This window comes from Polyergus mexicanus, unplaced genomic scaffold (genome assembly GCF_030449975.1).
Source record: "Polyergus mexicanus isolate NDT 795.1 unplaced genomic scaffold, iyPolMexi1.0 SCAF_1, whole genome shotgun sequence".
Classification (NCBI taxonomy): Eukaryota; Metazoa; Arthropoda; class Insecta; order Hymenoptera; family Formicidae; genus Polyergus; species Polyergus mexicanus.
The window spans coordinates 12,224,599-12,245,668 of NW_027223321.1; the positions used below are offsets into that span (position 1 = coordinate 12,224,599).

The following is a 21,070-nucleotide window of genomic DNA, read 5'->3' on the forward strand; positions in this document are numbered from 1 at the left end:
TGCGCAACATAGGCGCGATATCGCATGATTAAACGTAAATGTTTTCTCATATAGGTGCGTTTAGCAGAGAAAATCGCTCAGTAGCGATCGAACGTGATTGGCTCTTACTTTTAGAACCAACAAATCAACGTCGAATGTTGATAAGACGATAATTGACAACTGAGTGCTTTCTCTGCCGAACGCGGCCATCTTCTCAAAGACGTTCCTAACCTGAGGAAGAGAGAGAGAGAGAGAGAGAGAGAGAGTTGCATTTATGTCGATTGTCGATTAATGCTTATTCACGCGACAATTAATGCTAATTACTAAGTGCTACTGAAAGTTGTTAAAGTAAAGCGAAGACGAAGAATCATCAATAAACCGACCATGACGGAATGGTATCAAGCAAGAATTTTACGTCTGTGCGAATCGAACAATATCGAGGAAAGGAAGGATATTTTGATGGACATCAAGATCAAATTTAATAGCTTAAACAACTACTTGGATCGCCAACAGATCGCTCGGAGTTTAGACTATGAACCACTTTTTTCACAATTAACCTCTAGTAACAAATACGATAACGATAGGTGAGTTTTCTATAAGTTAATCAATCTCTTAAGTTTAACATGAAACATGCAATACGAATATTATGAGAAAATTTTATTATAAATGTTTAAAAAATAAGATAATTAATATATTTTATATTAGTCTTGGACATTTATATTTGCAAATAGTGCAAACGTAGAATGTTCAAATGTTTGAAAATTGTCAGAATATGTTAAAATTAAATATTGATATATAAACAATGATAGTCTGAAGATATGATTAGATACATTTAAATTATTATTTTGTATGTATGACTATTATTCTTATAAAGTATAATATGGAATGTTACTTCTTTTTTGTATGTAATTATGTACAATATATAATATTTTCAAAAACTTATATTGTTAAAAACAAGAAAGTTTAACAATTTCTTTTTATTGCAGAGAAGTTCAGCAAATACTTGGAAATATTCTGTATGTTATGTCCTGTGTGCTAGAACCTGGAGAAATTTATCTGAAATATTCAGTTGAAGTATCTGCTCTGATAACTAATCCAAATAGTATTGTAAGAGAGCATGTACTATCAGAATTGCTGCGAGCAGCTTGTCATCGCCAAAAGATATTTCAATTGCTCGATGATACTACTCTTCTGATCTGTATTGTAAACAGAATTGGCGATGACAATATTTATATTGCTGAACGCGCGATGAAAATAGTGAAGAATGTTGGAATGGCTCCGAATGATTTGCATATGTATAAGGGTGAATTCGTAAGGGCATTCACCAAATTATTGCAAAAAAATGATACTATCAGCTTTCGCGTTTACGAAGTTATAGTGGACATAGCCAAGACATCCAGAAGGGCTTTGGAAATGTGGGCTCAATCAGGCTTACTAAACGGTTTAATCAATTTTCTGGATAACGAAGATATACTGCTTCAGTTAAACGCTTTGAAAATATTATCTGGATTAACGATACTTGAAGAGGGTGTAAGTTACCTAGAACAGCAAGGGCTGTTGAATAAACTAGCTCAAAAGATAGCGCAGGCTAACGAGAATCCTTTGTCAAATCTTTTGATTTCTGGTTTGATGAAGTTCTTTAGTAATATCGCGTGTCATTGGCCCAATGAGTTGTTTTCCAAATATCCTATGGTAATTTCTGCGCTATTCGAGATATTCGATAGGGAGGTGGTAGAGAATCAGGATATCCTAGATTCTGCATTGGATACTTTGGGATTAGTGTCCGCGAGTATCGAGGGCAAGTACGCATTACAAGCGCTAGGAGACGCGATGCCCACTGCTCTTAAAAAGATCGCCGAGATAGTGCAGAGAATGCCGACTTCTATGAGAATTCGCGGCCTCAACAATCTTGCCCTTATACTCGAGGTCAAGACGGGCGAACAGGACAACAGAATCTTGTCTCTGACGAAACTATGGTTCGATTCGTTGTGCGATGATCCGTTAGATATGATTGTATCGATATGCAGACAACCGTTCCACGATATCAGAGAGGCCGGTTTGGAGGTTTTGAAGGTGATCAGTTCTCAAATATGGGGACAAGAGTATATATCCACTCATCCGGGTCTGGTGGAGTTCCTATTAGATAGAAATATCGAATCGTTCAGAAACTGCAAGAATGCCAAGTACGTAATCGTGAAATATTTGTCTCAAGCGGGGCCAGACGTATTCGACTGGGATACTATACAAAAATTCAAGCAATTTGTTGATGAAGGTCCGTACTTTGTCAATATTAATAGAGAAGTCGCGGTAGAGGATGCTTTATAAAGAGGAGAAGGAACAAATCTTTACATCATTACTTGTTAAATGTTAATGTTAAAGATATATGTTGTATGCAATACATAATGTAAGCAACTTCTAAAAGACGCGGCGTAATATTTATTTTTTATTTATATTGTTTTTTTTTAAAACATTGGTTACCATGAAAAAATTAAGCTTCTACATTTATTACAAAATCGATTTTACTAAAGCGCGTAATGTGCGCTTATTCTTTTTCTCACACAGTAAGAATATTGATTGTATCAGAATTTACATCGGAACTTATATATACAAAGAGAAATAATTTATTTTACATTTAGCAATACACAGAAAAATCCACGCTGTTACATGTTTGAGACAGATGAAACAAGTGGTGTTAATACAATGTATAATAACATTTACGATATTTTGCCATTGTTTCGCAGATCTTTACAAAACTCATATATAATATGTGTAAATAAAATTGTATAAATAATCGTACGAGCGGTGTATGTGTGTTAAATATGTTTTAATCTTTCTATATATTATATATGCCTTCGCTTTTTCGGTGAAAGAATCTTTAGCATACTGACTACCGGTGCTTCGAAGGTGATCGACACTATGAAGGAGAACACATAAGACAGCACTAATTGTCCCAGGAATGTTATAGCCTGAAAAATGATATTTTATACAATACTCCATTATATTCACTCGTCTTTTCCTCGACATAAACTTACCACAATATCCTTGCCTAAATGAAACGGCGAATCTAGATTCATAGCGGTCAAACGAATTACAAGCGGATGAACTAAGTAAGCACAATAAGTCACTCGGCTGAACGGATACAAAAGTGGCCATGACAGTATTTTATTTACATATCCTGAAAATATAATCTGTTTAATGCAACGATTGACTAATTGTTACAATTAGTCTAATGATTTTTTTTTTATTATTATTATTATTATTATTAAATAAGTTTATATTTTCACCTCCGTAGCCGGTGCTACATGCTATTACGATCCATGCTAGACCGAGTGCCCACGCGCTATGGCTTAATGAAGAATACGCAGCGGATGTAGCGGGTGTAAGTTCTGCTTCGTATAGACCGTAAAGCAAACTTAAGAGACACGCGGAAGACAGGAGCCATCCTACGACGATGGTAGTCTAGAAATGATGATGTCAAAAATCATTTTCAAATTTAATTTGTATATCGAAGAAGAATTAATATCGTATAAATATTGCAAAGACATCTAAGAGAGCTTCCGATCTTCCAAATAGAGATTTTTAAATATATTTTTTGAACTTAACTATAGCTGATCGTACCTTGGACATTTTCACTTTACAATCAGTTTTAAAGAGAAAGTAACCGACGGACATCCCGATCAAGTAAGGACCTAATCTCGTCCACGGCTTGTCGTAGATCTTGTCGAAGAGGGCCAATGGGTCGTCCGAGCTCGGCATGTGATTATTGACTAAAGCAACATAGCCGGTAGTTATCCACGAGCTTACCAATAGACTGACTAATGCGAAAGCTGCGATTTTGAAATGAGTCGTAGCTAATACTAGTATGACACCACCCACTATGTAGAACTGTGTATCGTCTGCTAGGTACCAGCTCCAAAGCATGCACTGCAATGCCACAATATGAATTCATATAACTTTATCTACGGTGATGGTGGAGAAAGAATAAAATTTGTAAATTATTAAAACAAAATAAAAGAAAAATTAAAAAAGATCAATATACAGATTAAAAGTATTAAATTGAATCCTTATTTTATAAAAATAATGGATGATTAAAAATCAACATAAAATTAAAAGGAAGAGCTTAAAAAGTCATTCATTTAATCTTTATCATGAATGTATCAGGAATATAAAATGTTATTCTATTACCAAAAAAAAAAAAAAAAAAATTAATTAATTAGAAATCATTAATCAAAGATTTAGAAAACAAGATCTTATCACGTTAATAGATCTCTGTTAATTATAATTTTTTAAATCCTTTGCGAAGTAAAACAAGGCGCACCATTTGCTCGACGGGAAACCAAGTGTTAATATAGAGCACGTTTCTCCACCAGTAATTAGGACAATTATAATGATCTGCCGTGGGAGGTTCGAAGACGGAGTTTGCGTGGAAGTACTTCATCGAGATCTCAACCAGACCCAGGACGAACATGTACGGCGCGGTAAGTCTGCTGAATCTGTACATAAGAAGCCCGATAAACTTCAGAGTGCCCGCGACGAAGCCTCGCGTGCCCTGTGTGAGCCTCTTCAGGTCACCCTTTGCGTTGGTCCTGAAGTATAGGAAGCTCACGAGCAGACCGCCCATGAAGAAGAAGGTGTCGACGCTGAAAGCTCCGTTCGTGATGGTCTGAAAGAGAAATCTCTTCTCCACCACCTTGCGATACTCCATGTTGTCCGAGTATTTGAAGAGAACGATGCATGTGTGCCCGAGGATAACCCAGGCCATCGATATCGCTCTGAGCCCATGCACGGTGCTGATGGTGTCCCCACCCACATTACGGTCGCAGATGATCTTCATATTGGCGCGAACGGAAAACGAAAGCAAAAGCTCCTCGGTGACATCTATAAAAGCAATAGAAACATCAAGGAAAGTTTATTGTTCCGCCAATCATAAAAAGAATTTTTATTTATATTATAAAAATCATGCGATTTTAATTTTCTAAATCAGACACTTTTGTTAGATCTTTTAATTTATTGAGTTTCTTTTTACCTTTTATTTCATTTGTTTTTTTCAATTCGTACAAAAGACAGAGGAGAGTAGGAATTAAAAAGAATCCTTTTTTTCTAATTTAATTATATTGCTAAATTAGAGTGCGTTAAAAATATAAGAGGATGAGAAAGAAAATATCTAATCACTGATTTCGATGATTCAAATTCACAGATGGTTCTTGGATTCTTGCGATTTATTATAATATTTGCTAATTTTTTTTACGACTCTAGGAATATGGATAAGACAGAAAAATTTAACGTACTAAGCTGTCGTCCTTCCGTGGTAGACGTAGGTTGCAAGCCATTCTCACGATCGTTGTTATTATTAATCGGCTGTGTGCTATTGCTGCTAGAATCTGCTACTGGAACAGGAAGGTAGACCTTACCTTGTACAGCTACGGAATATAATAATAAATCGTGTCACTACTTCTGGTACCGTCCTTGTCTTGTCATGATAGTCTGTGAGTGGTAGTCGGGGTTTATATTAATCCGTACTTTACTTCTCGCGAGAGACGCACAAGGTAATTGCGTTTCGCGCGATTACAGCATCTTCCTTTAGAGTTACCGCGAGATGAATTAGTATAGCGAGCTATAGCGTTTTTCTTTGTAAAGCAGTTATTATGCTATGATGAAATGCGCCTTGCTTTTTGTCATTTAGTATTATTTATATAAGTCTCAGCTTTTTTAATTTCGTACAAAGCGGTTCAGATCCCTCGCATCTTTTCTTGTCTACTAATTCATCTTCGTTTGGAATAAAATTTTTCCTCTTTAACAAAAATATTCATTTAGGACATTGATTTATAAAAGCTTTGGTAATTAAAACGGTGAGATTTTCACATGAGTCAAGCTCTATAAAAATAGACAAATTCGTATTTTTTTATTTGATTTTTATTTGTTATTTTAAATTTAATATTTATAATCTGAGATTCAAGTACAAAAAAATGTTCAATGTCGAGAAATTGAGGTAAAGGATGCTACTCGTATTTTCATATTTTTAATAAGAAAACGTAGACTTTGAAACGATTAAAAAACGTATGCAAGAATTGAATGAATATGCGAGGAATCTGCGATATCGTTTTGTGAAGAGCAAAAAATAACCATGATATAAAATTATCTTAATGCATTGATGTTGCATTGATTTTTGCAATAACAGCAGAGATGAGCAACAAAATTCTTGAACGCTAAGTTATTTACCATTTAACACTTTCCCATTGCTATTGGCGAGATTATCGAGTTTCCCATGCTTCTCCAAATCGTAGATTACGTTTTTCTTGCAGGCTACTTTTTCCGATAGATAATAATCGTATCCGGTGCCGAGAATCATCAGTATCAAGACAATCGTGCTGACACCGCTAAAATATATTGAACATCTCCGTCATTCGCGTGCGTTTAATCACAATCCTTCAAAGAGTTTCAGTTTTCAACATTTTAAACGAATGAATAAAAAATAAAACTATTAAAGCAATACACATACATTCACGTATTATTAAATCTCATATCGAGTAATATCTATCTTATTTTTGGACAAAATGCGACGCCTAGTTTTGTGTAGTTTAACTTTAATCGCTATCCTTTTTCTTTACCACAAACTTACAATAGAACCCAGAAGACCGGATCTGTGTACATGTCATATAAATTGTGCTGATCTCTGACTTTTTCGATCAACGAATACTTGGCCGCGAATTCGCCCGCGGCGAGTTTCCCGATCACGGCCACGTCGGATGCGGAGCACGAGAATGGCAGACAAACACCCAGGTGAATCAATCTTGTCTGAGAAATAAAAGAATAGACTTTCTTTAAATTAAACATAAAATAATATACAATAAAAAAGTGAGTACTAGTTTATAGGAATTTATTGAAAAAGATATTATATATATATATATATATATATATATATATCCTCCTTTATAAAACTAAATACATTTCGCATTAAGATCTTGATTTTAGTACATTTGCATTTTTGAAAATAATACAATTAACATACTAAAAGCATAAACATTGATGGGATTGGTTTTTCTAGACTCTAAAAAAACGTAATATTTATAAAAAGAAAGGTATCTCATTTTCTTTTTTTAATTTTTTTTTTTTTTTAAACTGAAGCAAATATATTACTCTTATAAGCATTTCTTTTTTACATTTTATAAAATTCATTATATTTTTAATATGATTAATATTATATATAATTTGTAATATTGAAGGATACATTTTTATCGCGTGAAACATTTCGTAGAAATAAATGTACTTTGTTAATATGAATTTTTTTTCATATTTTAATAAAATAGAAAAACAAGTAGAAAAACATCGAATAATATTTTAATGAATAAGTTATATAATATCGATGCTACTTACTGTTGTGTATCGAGACGCGTTTATAGAAAGTCTCATCATGTAGAATCCTAGACGATAAGGAAGCTCGTTGACAGAGTCTGTTCGAGCCCACATACTACTTCCGCTGAGGCCCGCGTTAATTACTTTTCGTGGCTCGGCATTAAATTCTCGTACCTCCTCGATCGACGACTCCGTACCAATTTTGAGATTCTTTCGGCTATAATCTTGACCGATGTATTCACATTCAGTGGCTGATCCGATAAAGTATGAGTTTCCCCAAAAGAATCCATTGGTAAATCTGCCCGAAGCGTCGTCCACTGAAACGAGATGACAATAATTATTTTCGTATACTTTTCTATATTTTACGTATATTTCGAGTTTATTCGAAATATATGATACGGTAGAGACATAAAAAAAAATATATATATATAAAATTTATTACTAAATATTTATACACATCGCGCAGAAGAGAAAAATAGTAACGGTGTTTTCTTATTCTTTTATTATTCCATTATTCATGTTGCATCATTTTTTATGCAGTTTTGATCGAGCTATGTATATTAAACGTGTTTTAGGAAGGAGAAATTAACCGCGTGTTGGTCGAACGAGTCATCGACATGAGTGGTGGTAAGGTTACGAGTTCTGGAACACCTTGTAAATGACGAATGCGATCGCTGGAGAACACTTTCATCGCAGAGCTGTGACGATCGAGCCGGAAGTGGTCAGTCAGGTGAATGCGGCGAAAGTACTTTTATACAAAGTAGGTCGACGAGAGACTCGTGAGAGAGTGAAAACGAGAATCTAGCCTCCGATTGCGAGTCTGTGATGACGATGCATTAAGAGAATCTTACACCGAGAAAAAAAAATTGTTAACTTGACTAAATTCTTCCAACTAATTACTATTTCTTTAATTGAAATATTTTAATATTTTAAGTCACAAATACGATATATTAAATAATTAAATCTAACATGAGGTATATTTAAGATTTAAATAGTTAAATATTTCAATTAAAGAAATACAAAGAAATAGTAATTAGTTGGACGAATTTAGTCAAATTAACAACTTTTTTTTTCTCAGTGTAGATTTTTGGAACTGACTCCACTTATTGATACGATATTTTTAATCGAATCGCTGAAAATTTCATGTTCCGTCGACTTATGTTGTTCTTATTACTAGAAAAAAAAAAATGTATGCATGTATGCTTAAAAAATAATATATTTTTTTATAACTTGCGTGAGAGATACATATTTTGAAACGATCGGTCAATTTTACAATTTTCTAATTTCTTCATCAAACAGATTAAATCAATTAGAAGTTCACAATTTTCCTAATTTTGTTTAATCTTTATAAACTTCAACAATTTAATTCGGTTTTTAGTTTATAAATTTATTGCAATCCTACACACGTAGATACGCACACACTGTACTTTTTTCATTTAATTGCAGTAAAAAGTTAGCTCATAATTATTTGTATAATTTTATTATAATTTATTTGCCTTTAGTAGTGTAAATCGTTCACAAATTAACCAACAGTGTTGGCTATTATCTAACATGATATCAGTAAACTTCGCTTAAATGTCAAGATTTCTATTTGATTAAATAATCGTATTACGTAACTCTCATACGTACGCGTTTAAAGAGAGCACGCAAGTGCGTTTTTTGCGTAAAGATAGTATGATATCTTCTCGTTATCGTAACGTAGGCAATTTAACGCAAGGGTTGGCGTGTCAGATCGTCATCATCGGGAAGGCGTCACGACTGTTAAGCTTACGTCGGGAGGGCTTGTCTTCGACCAAGTATGCACTTTCTATTCGGGAGGTAAAAGATATTATTTAATCACGTCAGCATATGACGAAGGATTTAAGAATGTATTACATAGGCCTAGGCTTGACCGCGGATTCGTTACGTCACTTGCGATTACGCACTTGAGGCTGCAGTCGACGTCATTGTTTTCATGCTCGTCCGTTTTTTGAGAATTTTTTAAGTTTTCGCCTGCTCCCGGTCCTAATTTTAATTTACAGAAAAAGTTTCCATAAAATTTGGCTTAAGTTACTTAAGTTAGTTGGAATGATTTTTTTGGAATATCGAAGCTACAGGATAAACTATTTGGATAATGATCGATCGAATTTGCAAAACAAGGAATAATAATAAGAAATAACTACAAAAATTGTTGATTTAAGTTTAAAATTAATACGTTTCTTAATAATTTATTAACTGTATTATTTTCATTTTTATATGACAATTCTATTACAATTTTATTACTATTATCTCTTTTAGAATCAAAAAAATTTTTTCGGATAATCTCTTTATATATTATTTGATAGAAAGATTTCATCATTTGATAAAAATTCTTTTTTGAAAATTACTCAAATATTATTTTTATATTATGCGATTTTTTTGTATTATGTATTAATAGAATGATCTTGTAAGTGTTCTACTAATCGATACTTCAACATTGAACTCCGTAGAATTTTTATAAATATTCTATTATAATTGGAATTTCAAATTTATGGAGATAAATGCAAGTTAGGTTTTTTATCTTTATGATTGCATTATAGTTTCATATAAAAACTATTATCATTTACTTTAATTCAACAAGCTTTGATTGCATCATCGTGATTTGTCGGTTTTAATATTTTCTTAAACATTTCACAACGCATATAAATAGCATTTTTATTTATGTTTTTGTTATCCTCGCTGTTATTTAAAGAAACACTGCTGCAATCTACTTTCTGCTACATTAATTTTTATTTATCTTTTACTAGCTTACTTTCCAGAAGGATTGCATGTCTGTTAATTATGGTATATGCCGATTGTAAAACTAAATCAATACGAATAATTTACAGGAAAGAATGATTACGGGAAGCAACATAAGAATTATGTAATTGCCATCAATGATTATGAAGTCGTAATTGTAGTATTTACAGTATATGTGTAATGCGTAATAGGCGACAGATTTGTGTGAAAAGATTTAATGAGATTTCCGTATTCAAATTGATTAGATATGCCTATATAAAGATGACAATGAGATGATATATCTATCTTTTTCTCTTCTCTCCCTTTTCTCACTTTCTTCTATTTTCTCTTCACTCTTCTTCTCTCTCTTATATCACGATATTCATTAGTTTGCATTTTAAATTATTAATTTTAAATACATTTTTTTCTAATTTCAAAAAAAAGAATATTTTATTTCGTAAAAACTCTATCGAGAAAAAATTTATTTATAAAGATTAGTGTTGTAACTCTCTTCAAATTAAAAAAAAAAAATCAAAGAAAAAGTAAAAAAGAAACTAATAGGTTTGAAAAATTTCATATTTCTTTCACAAAGAAAGACTTTTACTTGTCGATCATTGACATTTACTATTGTTGAGGACTCCTACTCAGATTAGGATGATTTTTAAATTGTAATTCAGTTACAGTTCTATATTGTAAGATTTTAAAGTCAAGTTCATGATCGACACGACTCCGGTTGCTAGAAAATAAAAATAGTCAACGCAACACTCGATCTCATTGAACTTTGGAATCTTAATAGCACTATTTTATATTCCATTCATTCACATGCTGTAACATTATTTCGCGGTTAAAATCTTGTCGTAACATAATTCTAGAGAACAAGTAATCGTAAACAATACTTAATCTCAATTTAGCATAAAACTTTTTTTTTAGTTAAAAATTTAATGTGTGTGCGTGTGTGTGTGTTATATTTTATTATTAAACATCTTGAGAATATAATCTTTGTATTATAATTTTTTACATTTTTGATTACTCATCAATATAGATAAAATATATTGTATATTGTTGCATTGCTCGGTAAATAAAGAACAATTGATAATTGCTAAAAACTTAAAGAAGATCAAGAATTTGGCGATATGTGCTATTTAAAAAGAGAATACGTGTATATAATAAATAATCCGAAAGTGTTTGTTTCATATATAATTCTCTTGTCTTACTTTTTGAAACTTTATCGCGATGTTGATGAACGATAAATTTATGTCAGATTAACAATAAACAAAATTTTATTATTTAATATAATTATCTATTAATAGAATTAGAATTGCGAGAGATATTTTACAGATGAGAAAATAAAGACAGTTTTTTTATTTTGAAAGTTTGAAAATAATGTAACAGGTTATTCGATGCATGAAGTAATGAAATAATTTAGCAATTGCAAGATTGGCTTTACGGTTGTCTGCTAGAGAAATATTGTAGCTATTTTATTCATTATATTCATTATTTGCACGAAATGTTTCACGATGATATCTTAATTGGCTGTTTTCAAACTCTAAATATTAACTATACACGGACACGGTTGAGAAATTCTCGATATTTACTTATAATCATATTTTGATTTGACAGTTTTATGTATAATACATTCGTTGAAACTGTTCGACAGCAATTTTCTGTCGTGATTGCAGTAAATTTCACGTACATTTGAGAGAAAAAGTCCAAACAGAAAATGCGCTGTAACACTCGACGACATTGAAGGCTAAAAAAAATAGTGATCTTACGAAGAAGGTAATATTATTTTGCACTTTTTACGCAGCGTTATTTTTTCAAGACGAGTCTTGAGAAACTTTAGGATTGCATTACTATTGTTTCGAATTTATAATAATCAATAACGATTAATAATTAGGTACAGAGTACGCGTAAAATATATATCTTTTGTTCATAATTTTAGATATAACCAGCTTCTTGCGTCAGCGTATTTTTTCAATTATGCAAACTTATTGTTTATTTTGTTACGTAGATCTATTTGTATGCGTAGCGCATATATAAGTGGGAGAAAGTGTGAATCCGAGGATAGAGAGAAACGCGTTTGCATACTGATTGAAGCTAATGTTGCAATACGACTATCTAACCATCTGGCATTGGCGATATTAATGTCCGTCTGACATTGGTTTGCTCTTTTCAATTGACGGAGGTCGCGTTAACGAGAGTATAAACGTCCTTGACTAACAATATAAAAGTGGAGTGTATACGAATTTCTTTCCCGCGCGATATGCTGGTGAAAGCGCCTGGTCTATATAGATCGGAATTCATAAATTTGTCCAGTAATCTGAACTTCTGACATTTGGATTTGGAATAATTCGGCTATTTTCTTAATTTAGTCTCTTCTCTCGATCTTTTCGTATGAGAATATATCTCTCTTAAATATGACATATAGAGGACAAATTCATGGTTGCTTTAATTACATGTATAATAACTCATTTTTACGTTGTCAAATAAAATCTTTCGCGATTTATTTACGAAATATCGCAACTGACTTTTTATACAATCATAGACCACTTTGTCACATGTCTGATAAAATTAGCTTAACGGTTTACTGACTTAATCGTCATTGACGTAGCAATAATATTCTCTTCTTAAACTCCCAATTACAAGACATCATTTGACTTATTTCTATTGTAAAATACTAATCTGGATAGGAACGTTATTGAAAAATATTGTAAAGTAATATAAAATCAAAAGATCGACATTTCTTTAACTAGTATTACTGATTACTAAAAAATAAATTTTCAATAAATTTTGAATTAATTAGATTAAAATATATTTAGCTGGAATTTTTCTAAGAGTCGTCTTATACCTAACAAGATATCAATCGCGGTCTACGGATTTTACAAGTGATTCAGATAGCAAATTAGAAAAAAGTTAAGAGATTAGAGAAAAGTTAGTATACAGAGACACATGTATTATTAAAACAGGGCAAATATTGTAAAAATTTCGTATGTGTGCAAATATTTTATTTCTTACTTATTTTTCGTTTATACAACAAGATACTGGATTGACATTTAACAACATTCGTGTACACGAATGAAAACGAACACGTGAATTTTAAAACATATGTCCTCCCGAAAGAGAGACGCAGTAATTTACTTTTTCCGACATGCACGAAAATGTGTAACAATCTCGATACACGAAAGTGAAACGCACCCCGTTTCTAACGCAGCTGTCATTTATAGTCATGTTGCGACAATAAATTGATACGTTTCAAAACGAACCCATAATTGGTCGCTAGTGAAACAGTCATAGTGTGATTGATCTTTTTATTTATTTGCAATTGAGCAACGCGAATCCAATCGAATCAAAATTCTGCCGATGACGACATACACACAACTGGTCAACGTATTTGCATGCATTGATCATATAAAAAAAAATGCATCCGGCTCGCTCTAATTCAATCAGGTTGCAATGTAACTATTTCTTGCGGGCTATGTTATTATTGTAATAAACAAAAATAAATTGTCTTTCTTGACATCATTCGAAATTTAATTATTCATCTAAAAATGTATTTTGGATGCAAAAAATTTAAACACGATCATTCAATATTTGTAATTTAACACAGAATTTTTCTCAGGTTGCTCCAACATATTGCGATTAACGAATGCAACTACAAAAGTGTTTAACGGTGATTGCAAAATATTACAGATAGGAACGTGGCTGAAGAGTAAGCGAACACATTTGTCAATTTTTGGGATCGTTAACGTATACTTTCTATCCTGTTTTTTTTTTTTTTTTTTTTACTTCATTAGCATTTGGAACCACTTGCGGAATCGTCACTTCTCTGATAAATTGGGAGACCGAAAAAATTTGGAAGTTTTTTTTCACATTTCAAAAATCCGCGAAGAGAAATGTTAATAAATTTTTTTTAGACAAAAACACACGCGTACATAACTTTAGAATTTATTCTTCTTCGAAAGACATACGTGACAAGTAGATTAAATTATTTTATATCAACGCATTTGAAATATTATTATAGTTATTAGTCATACTTGTTACTGCAGATAAATTGGTTATTAAGCATGGTTTATCAACTTTATATAACGTGTAATTGTCTTTGCGTTAATTTCATTTCTTCGGAATCCTGCAATAATTAACAGCGTTCCGTTATTAGTATTGCGATTGGGAATTTCTCTGATTAAATAAATGATATTTATTCAATAGAAATGACTGAAAAGCGAGATCTTTAATTTCCTTTTTCTTTCTATGCGTAACCCTTTATAGCTTTCTTTACAGTTCATTGGAAACATATCTTTGTAGCAATTGAAATGACGTAATATATCAGAGTGATATATAGGAAAATTGCGGCCGCGACAATCGACAGTTTAATGATATTATCGATATGCCGTTTAACTAGTAGCGGCTAATTTTACTTAATTTTATTGCCAATCGCCGTCGAATGTCAATCTTTGCGATTAATACTCGCTACACACGTAGATGACGTAAGTTTGTATAACATAGAAATTACTTAATCAATGGGTCGGACATTCGCACGCTACATAATCACGTGGATACGCCTTTACATGTGAAATATGCGTGAAAAATCTAACATTATAGATATATATATCAGATGATATATCTTATCGCTTTTCACAATTTTAACGCTCCAAGAAAATAGAATCAATTAAGTTTTACAAATGTAAGGTATTTAGGTAATTATCGATAGGTAAGAGCATGCAATATTTTTAAACGCTTTAGGATTAACAAAATATTTTCATGTGTTGTTTTATGTGTTTCAATTTTGTGTGTTTCATTGAACGCAATCGTTAATATTCGCAAGAACGCGAATCGTCATGGATCGAATGAGCGTAATCCTACGACCGATATTATCGTCTAAAGCAAATCGTTTAGAAACAGAAATTCGCGTTTCCGCGAAAGCGAAAGCTTGCGATTTCATCCCCACCTGCCACGTAACTCTTCCTTCTCGAATAGTATAATCTCGCTAATCGCAATCGTCGATTTGGACTCGCGTCGCTTTCTAATGCCAATCGAGTCCCTGCACGTCTTTGTCTTCACAATGCAATTGTAAAACAAAAATTATACGCGCGCATGCTTCATGCTGTATGTGTATTTTAACATATACATAATCCTGATATATGTGTGCGTTTACGCATCGCAAAGTCTCTCGGAGAGATTTATTTATGTAACTTTTGGATAAGGATTGCAGGATGCTTTATCCTCCGACCAGCACTTTCCAAGAGTAATGAAATGTGGAAGGATCAAGAAATTGTATAACTTTCTTCCCGCTATATTACAATTTGCCTCTTAATTTTATAATTAAATAATCGTATTAATGAAACACGAATAATTATAATTTCTGTCAGATCATAGGGTGAAATAAAATAGTGCAAGTTAATGATAATGAGTCATACATTTTAGAGAAGATATAATGCTTAAATTATTTTGATGTGAAATAAGAAATAATATTCGAATTTTTATCTTTATAGCTTTAGAAAAAATAAATTCTAATAAAATGGCTGAATTAAATATACACAAAAAAGAAAACGCTTCTCTCTACGAAAAAGTTTTCTATCTCTTTAAATAAATTAGATGTGATTTTTACGCTTTCGCATGCATCTCATTTTACGCATATATTATAATTGAGCAATTTTATATTCAGCATAATAATTCAGCAATTTTCTTCCTAGCAATTTGTAACGATAGAAACTAGGAAATGATCTTTTCTATTTGCGAGGACAGTGGAATATACAATGCGTGAGAAAATAAGCGCCCCCGAAAGTCGAAAGAGCAGCGGTCATGTTCGAGATAAACGATTCTTTTTAAAGTGTCATAATGTCCTCTCTAATGATAATTCTTTTCGAGCACGAGATGCATCTTTAACCTTTGCTTGGGCATAAAGTTCGTGAGATTCAGGAATGAATACCGCGACCGATGATGCATATCGCGGACTCACGAAGAGTGAAAGCGGCCGATTAAGTTTGTTTTCTTTGCGATTAGGACCCGGGTTTACGTGCGTAATGATCATTTGATGAAAGGAACGAATCGAAAACAATAAAACTCGACCGGAAAAATCGGCTCACGAATATTTTTCCTCGATAAATTGCATCAATATTTTTTCGATGAATTTTTCTTAAATTTCCGATCTCTGAGAATGAAAGAGACAGTGAGAGAGAGAGTGAGTGAGTGAGTGAGAAAGAGAGATAGAGAGAAGGCGAACCCTGGCCCACTTAAAACTTTTACCTGAACGCCTTCAGACGCCAGGTAAAAGTTTTAGGTCCCTTCCCAAGTTTCTTCCGGAACAAGAAATTCGGAGAAAAAGAAAGAATATTTGTTCGTGGTTTGAAGTTGTCTGGGTAATTTCGAGTAAAGAGATCAAATAAGCCGCATAATATCGAGAAATGTACGAATGTATATAATGTATATAAAAATATTCTAGCATATATTATCTCTATTTATGTACAGATATCGTAATATCGTCAATATATATGTAACTCTTAATTATATAAACTATTTCTCTCTTTTACTACGATATCGAGTACTTTTGAACGATATGATATTCTGAGAGAAAAATAATTTATATAAGAATTAACACATTCTGTATCTCTTTTTCTCGTATTACGAGAAACACGATATACAACTAGATTATATTTTGAAGTTGGTTTCTAGTTACGTTATAGGCTTTTTCAAACGAGAATAGAATTCGTAAAGTCGTGAAATTTTTTAACGCGATCTAAAATAATAAAATTGTTTATGTTTGAAGGAAATAAAAGAAGATTTCTTTCATGATAGTCGCATGAAAGTCGTAAACAAACTTTTTTTACTCAAAAAATAACAAATTATTACACATGCGTACACAAACTTTATATTGCCAATTTCTAATTGATAATTTTTTATTATTACACTATGATTACTGTGTCTCTAGATTTTTTTTTTTTCGTTTTATTGATATTTATCATTCGAGCCTCTTTTATTTTATTTTTAAATTTTAATTTGTTATATCTCCTAAACCAATATCGTCTCCTACTTGATTTTGGTGGGAAATTACTTAAGACACACGTATATCTCTCTGCCTACACATATTTAACAAGCGGCGAAAAAATTGACGAGATGAACTAATTATGTATATTTATCAAATATTTCTCGCTCTCTTTCGGATAGAAATTAGATTTTTTCCAAAATAAAACAGAAGAAAAGACATTATCTTGTTTGCAAAAAAACGATTGCATGTTGCATAGGCGCTCGGCGCGCGTTTAACGGATATGTAAGAAGTGGTATTGACCGAGAAAAGTGAAACGAGGGCGCGACTCGTTAACCGGCGCGGCGCCACGTTTCTCGTGAAGCCGGCACGTTTGATGCTCTTCGTCTTGTAAAAAAGTGAAATCTCGTGAAACCACGAAAGTAGACAAATCAGGAAGAGGTAACGGAAGAGGAGACCGAGAAGCAATTGTTTGTAAGAATATTCCCGACCGGTTCATTAACGCGTTTCCTTTTTTTTCTACGACCGAAGTGTGAACCGGATGACATCAACAGAATATCTTCGAATCCATCGTTAATCGTAAAAACGTCAACGTTTTTGACAAATTCAAAATCGATATTCACTCGAGGAAAGTTACGAAGTTAAACGTTATCATTTGATGACTTTATATACAATATACATTTTTAATTAAATCTCCAACTAGAATTACGCAAAATTAAAGTCCACCTGACAATTAATGATATCTCGTTGATTCGATCTTATTAGCAAAAATATTGATTGTAACTTGATTTCAAGAGATCAAGTCTCGACTCAGATGTCATTAAAATAACGACAGACGATTCCGAGACACTGACAGCATATCCTTACGGATGCATTTCGTTTCTGCGATCGTGATGCAATTGAAAGAGATCATTCGAATAACTTGCATCTCACTCAAATGATTTAGCATGATTATCTTGCGATGCAATGTAACTTAGAAAGCTGCACGAGGGAGAAAGTTTGCAATACATAGGAAGTGACATGCATACGTAGAGGATATAAAAATGTTCCGTACAAAATATAGAATAGGATGTATAATCAGATCAAGAAATGAATCTTTATACCTATGTAACGTTATTGATTATATAAAGGAATATTGTAGATGTGTTATAAGAGATATTTATAATGATATAAAAAAATGAAACATAATAATCATGTAATCATTGTCTCTCGAGAGAAATTATTTCAATTATATTGAATTACAATTTTTAGATCTGTTTATATAACTTACTTAAACTATATGTGTGTGTGTGTGTGTGTGGTAAATCTTGTTTTATATTATTTAATCAAAAGTACAACTTTTTTGATTGCAAATGTTTTGCATTTTTAGTTGTTTAATCGTGTTGCCGTGCAACGTGTTGCAATTTCTGCTTTATCTTTATTCTTCTCTTAGTCATTACGAATAAAAATACAGATAATTGTAATCGTGTTACTATACAATGACTTTGCAATCTCTGCTTTATCTTTATATGTTTCTCTTGGGCATTACGAATAAAAATAAAGATATTTGTAATCGTGTCGCTGTACAATTACTTTACGATCTCTGCTTTATCTTTAGGCTGCTTTATGTTGGTCATTACTAATAAAAATATAGAACAAAAACATAGAATATGGTACAAGAATCTTCGTGAAAAAAAATATTGATGATGTAATTATTATTTTGTTTTCTAATGTTTTTTACTGGAATAAGAAATTAAATGCACATTAAAATCACTTTTTGCACACTTTTACACAATTTGTTTCAAGTTTAAAGGAAATTCTAGTTATTGCAGTGAAACGAGGATTTCCTTCATAAAACAGGTGAAACAGGTTCGCTTACCTTGTACGGAAAATTTTTCTCCTATATACAGTAGCTTTATACATTATGATAAAAAGATTATAATAAAAAAGATAATGAAAATAACCACGAAGGTTCTTGCGCTGAGGTCATTATTTCTCTTCCGTATATTTATATTCTTAATGAGACCCAAGAAGATAAAGCAGAAATTGCATAAAGTTATTATACGACAATATGATTGAATACGCGAAAGACTTTAAATTAAATGACTTCGAACAATCTCTAAAATGAAGCCTATTACATAAACAGAGACCTAGAAAGTATATAATTCAATATAATCAATGTCTCTTTCTTCGAGACGCTCATTAGCTATGATCGTATTCTATTAGCAGGCAAACTGTCGAGACCGTTTCGTTCGGAACATCGAAACTTTGATGTTATAAACGTGATGTTTAAATTAAAAGATACATAATATATTATATATTATAACTTTATCGAGATAGCCTAGCAAAGCTAACAGTTCGTTAAAGTTGTAATATAATTTATATTAATTATTAATCACAAAGAAAAAAAATTATTTTTTTTTTTAAATGTGATTAAGATGATTAGGGAAATTTATTAATAAGGGATATTATTATTTTCGAAATTCGCGAAATGAACTGCTATAAATCAACCGATAAAAATTTTGTCAAGATCTCACAAGTGCTCTGAAAAATTTAATAAGAAGTTTTGAAAACAATTATGATACATTACTGCTGCTGCTAATGTTGCGGTTGTTGTGGCTAAACTTTCTATTGACATAATAACTTTTGCTCATTTACAATGTTTGTAATAATTTCATAATACAGATATAAGAAGAAAAAAAGAAACATGAGCGATGACGATTGACCTGCCACTATATAAATAACAGTTTCATTCGTCTTTCATAATAAAGACTCTAATAGTATAGATAGACTTGCATAAATTATTATGTTAGGTTGATGGAAAAGTTTTTTCGTTTTTAACATATTAAAGTTATATGCAAAAAAAACAGAAACAAAAAAAAACAAAAGGAAATTACTATCTCACCAAAATATTATAGAAATAATTTATAATTTACTTACACGATATTAATATTTTTCTTAATATCTAACTGATAACTTTTAGACATATTCTAATTTATTATTTGTTTTTGAACCTTCGTATTTTTAGTTTAATGATTTATTGACAAAGAAAATATATTTTTTAATTTATAAATAGAGGAGACACTAATAGAACTTTACATAAATTTAAAATTTTCGTTTAATTTAATTTAGAATTTTGAGCTTGAATTAAAATACACAATTGAATAGCGTAATGAATAGCAAAGCTTACCTTTAAGAGCCCATAATTCTTCGTTCTTCAAAGCTTCGACGTACGTCGTAATATCTTTGCTGCATTGCGCCCCAACGGCGTATTTTCCTTCGGCCCAATTTCTTATTAAATTACGCGCACTGAAAACGTCCAGCGTGTCTGACAGGCTGGTCCAGTTTTTTTCGATCACATGAGTCGTTGCTGGCAAGCTTCTTACTCGGAGGATCGATTCCTCTGCATTATCATTTGGTACACCGGTAGATATCTCTTCGGTATAAATCGCGGATATAAGCAAAGTTAGCACAATTAGCAAACGCATCGTAATTCTAATCTTACGTTTATCTCATAAATGTTCACAAAAATCGATCGACGAGGCGCGTTTTAGAAGAAAATTCGCGCGCAAACACTAATCGCGAATCTTTAGCATCGTCGTCGATTCGCAGCAGGCTCTTCGTGATCGATCGTCGAGAAAAAAATCCTCTTCCAATGTCGATCTTCCCGGTCCCGCTAAACAGACGAACGTATATTACCGGATACCTGAAAAGTCTACGAGCAAATAAAATATCGATCCTCTGTCAGGATGCTCGTGACATTGTCACGGAGGGTTGTCACAGAATTGGCCTCGCTTGTTACCGCACTTGAATAATTGGATCTTGATTGATCGCCTCGATCCGCGATTTACCGAAATTATCTCAATCTTTGAAATTCCATTTCTGTATCTGTCAGAAGATCTTGATAATGCGATCTTTTAAGCTCATGGTAATGTCGATATGTCGAGTTTATCGCATCTGTTCTCAATAAAAAAGAAAAAAACGGATAAAAAAGGAAAAGATATGATAGGATCTTCTCGGATGAACCTTTCTTTCTCGCTGAAT

At 32.2% G+C, this 21,070-nt stretch overlaps 2 protein-coding genes across 4 annotated transcripts; one reads left to right on the forward strand and one right to left on the reverse strand.

The window, feature by feature from the left end:
- The first annotated feature begins 52 nt into the window (after positions 1-52).
- Positions 53-2,775, forward strand: LOC138935531 (26S proteasome non-ATPase regulatory subunit 5). The gene is made up of 2 exons (XM_070300183.1): positions 53-563; positions 966-2,775. Exons 1-2 carry the CDS (start codon positions 364-366, stop codon positions 2,302-2,304), a joined length of 1,539 nt encoding a protein of 512 aa, XP_070156284.1. The 5' UTR covers positions 53-363; the 3' UTR covers positions 2,305-2,775.
- On the reverse strand, positions 2,645-21,070 carry LOC138935511 (O-acyltransferase like protein). Of its 3 annotated transcripts, none has more exons than XM_070300171.1 (10): positions 20,217-21,070; positions 7,354-7,649; positions 6,599-6,774; positions 6,199-6,356; positions 5,268-5,363; positions 4,298-4,857; positions 3,598-3,903; positions 3,264-3,438; positions 3,012-3,154; positions 2,645-2,945 (listed from the first exon to the last, which is right to left on the reverse strand). In XM_070300171.1, exons 1-10 carry the CDS (start codon positions 20,512-20,514, stop codon positions 2,820-2,822), a joined length of 2,334 nt encoding a protein of 777 aa, XP_070156272.1. In that variant the 5' UTR covers positions 20,515-21,070; the 3' UTR covers positions 2,645-2,819. The 3 variants fall into 3 exon arrangements, with proteins under 3 accessions (XP_070156272.1, XP_070156265.1, XP_070156257.1); XM_070300164.1 differs by having other exon boundaries at positions 5,268-5,366; XM_070300156.1 differs by having other exon boundaries at positions 5,268-5,399.

Coding starts and splice junctions, on each gene's coding strand:
- LOC138935531 (XM_070300183.1), top strand. CDS start 364: ATGACGGAATGGTATCAAGCAAGAATTTTACGTCTGTGCGAATCGAAC. Junction 564..965: donor AACAAATACGATAACGATAG/GTGAGTTTTCTA, acceptor TTTTTATTGCAG/AGAAGTTCAGCAAATACTTG.
- LOC138935511 (XM_070300156.1), bottom strand. CDS start 20,514: ATGCGTTTGCTAATTGTGCTAACTTTGCTTATATCCGCGATTTATACC. Junction 7,650..20,216: donor AGAATTATGGGCTCTTAAAG/GTAAGCTTTGCT, acceptor ATCTCGTTTCAG/TGGACGACGCTTCGGGCAGA. Junction 3,155..3,263: donor ATGTAGCACCGGCTACGGAG/GTGAAAATATAA, acceptor TTATATTTTCAG/GATATGTAAATAAAATACTG.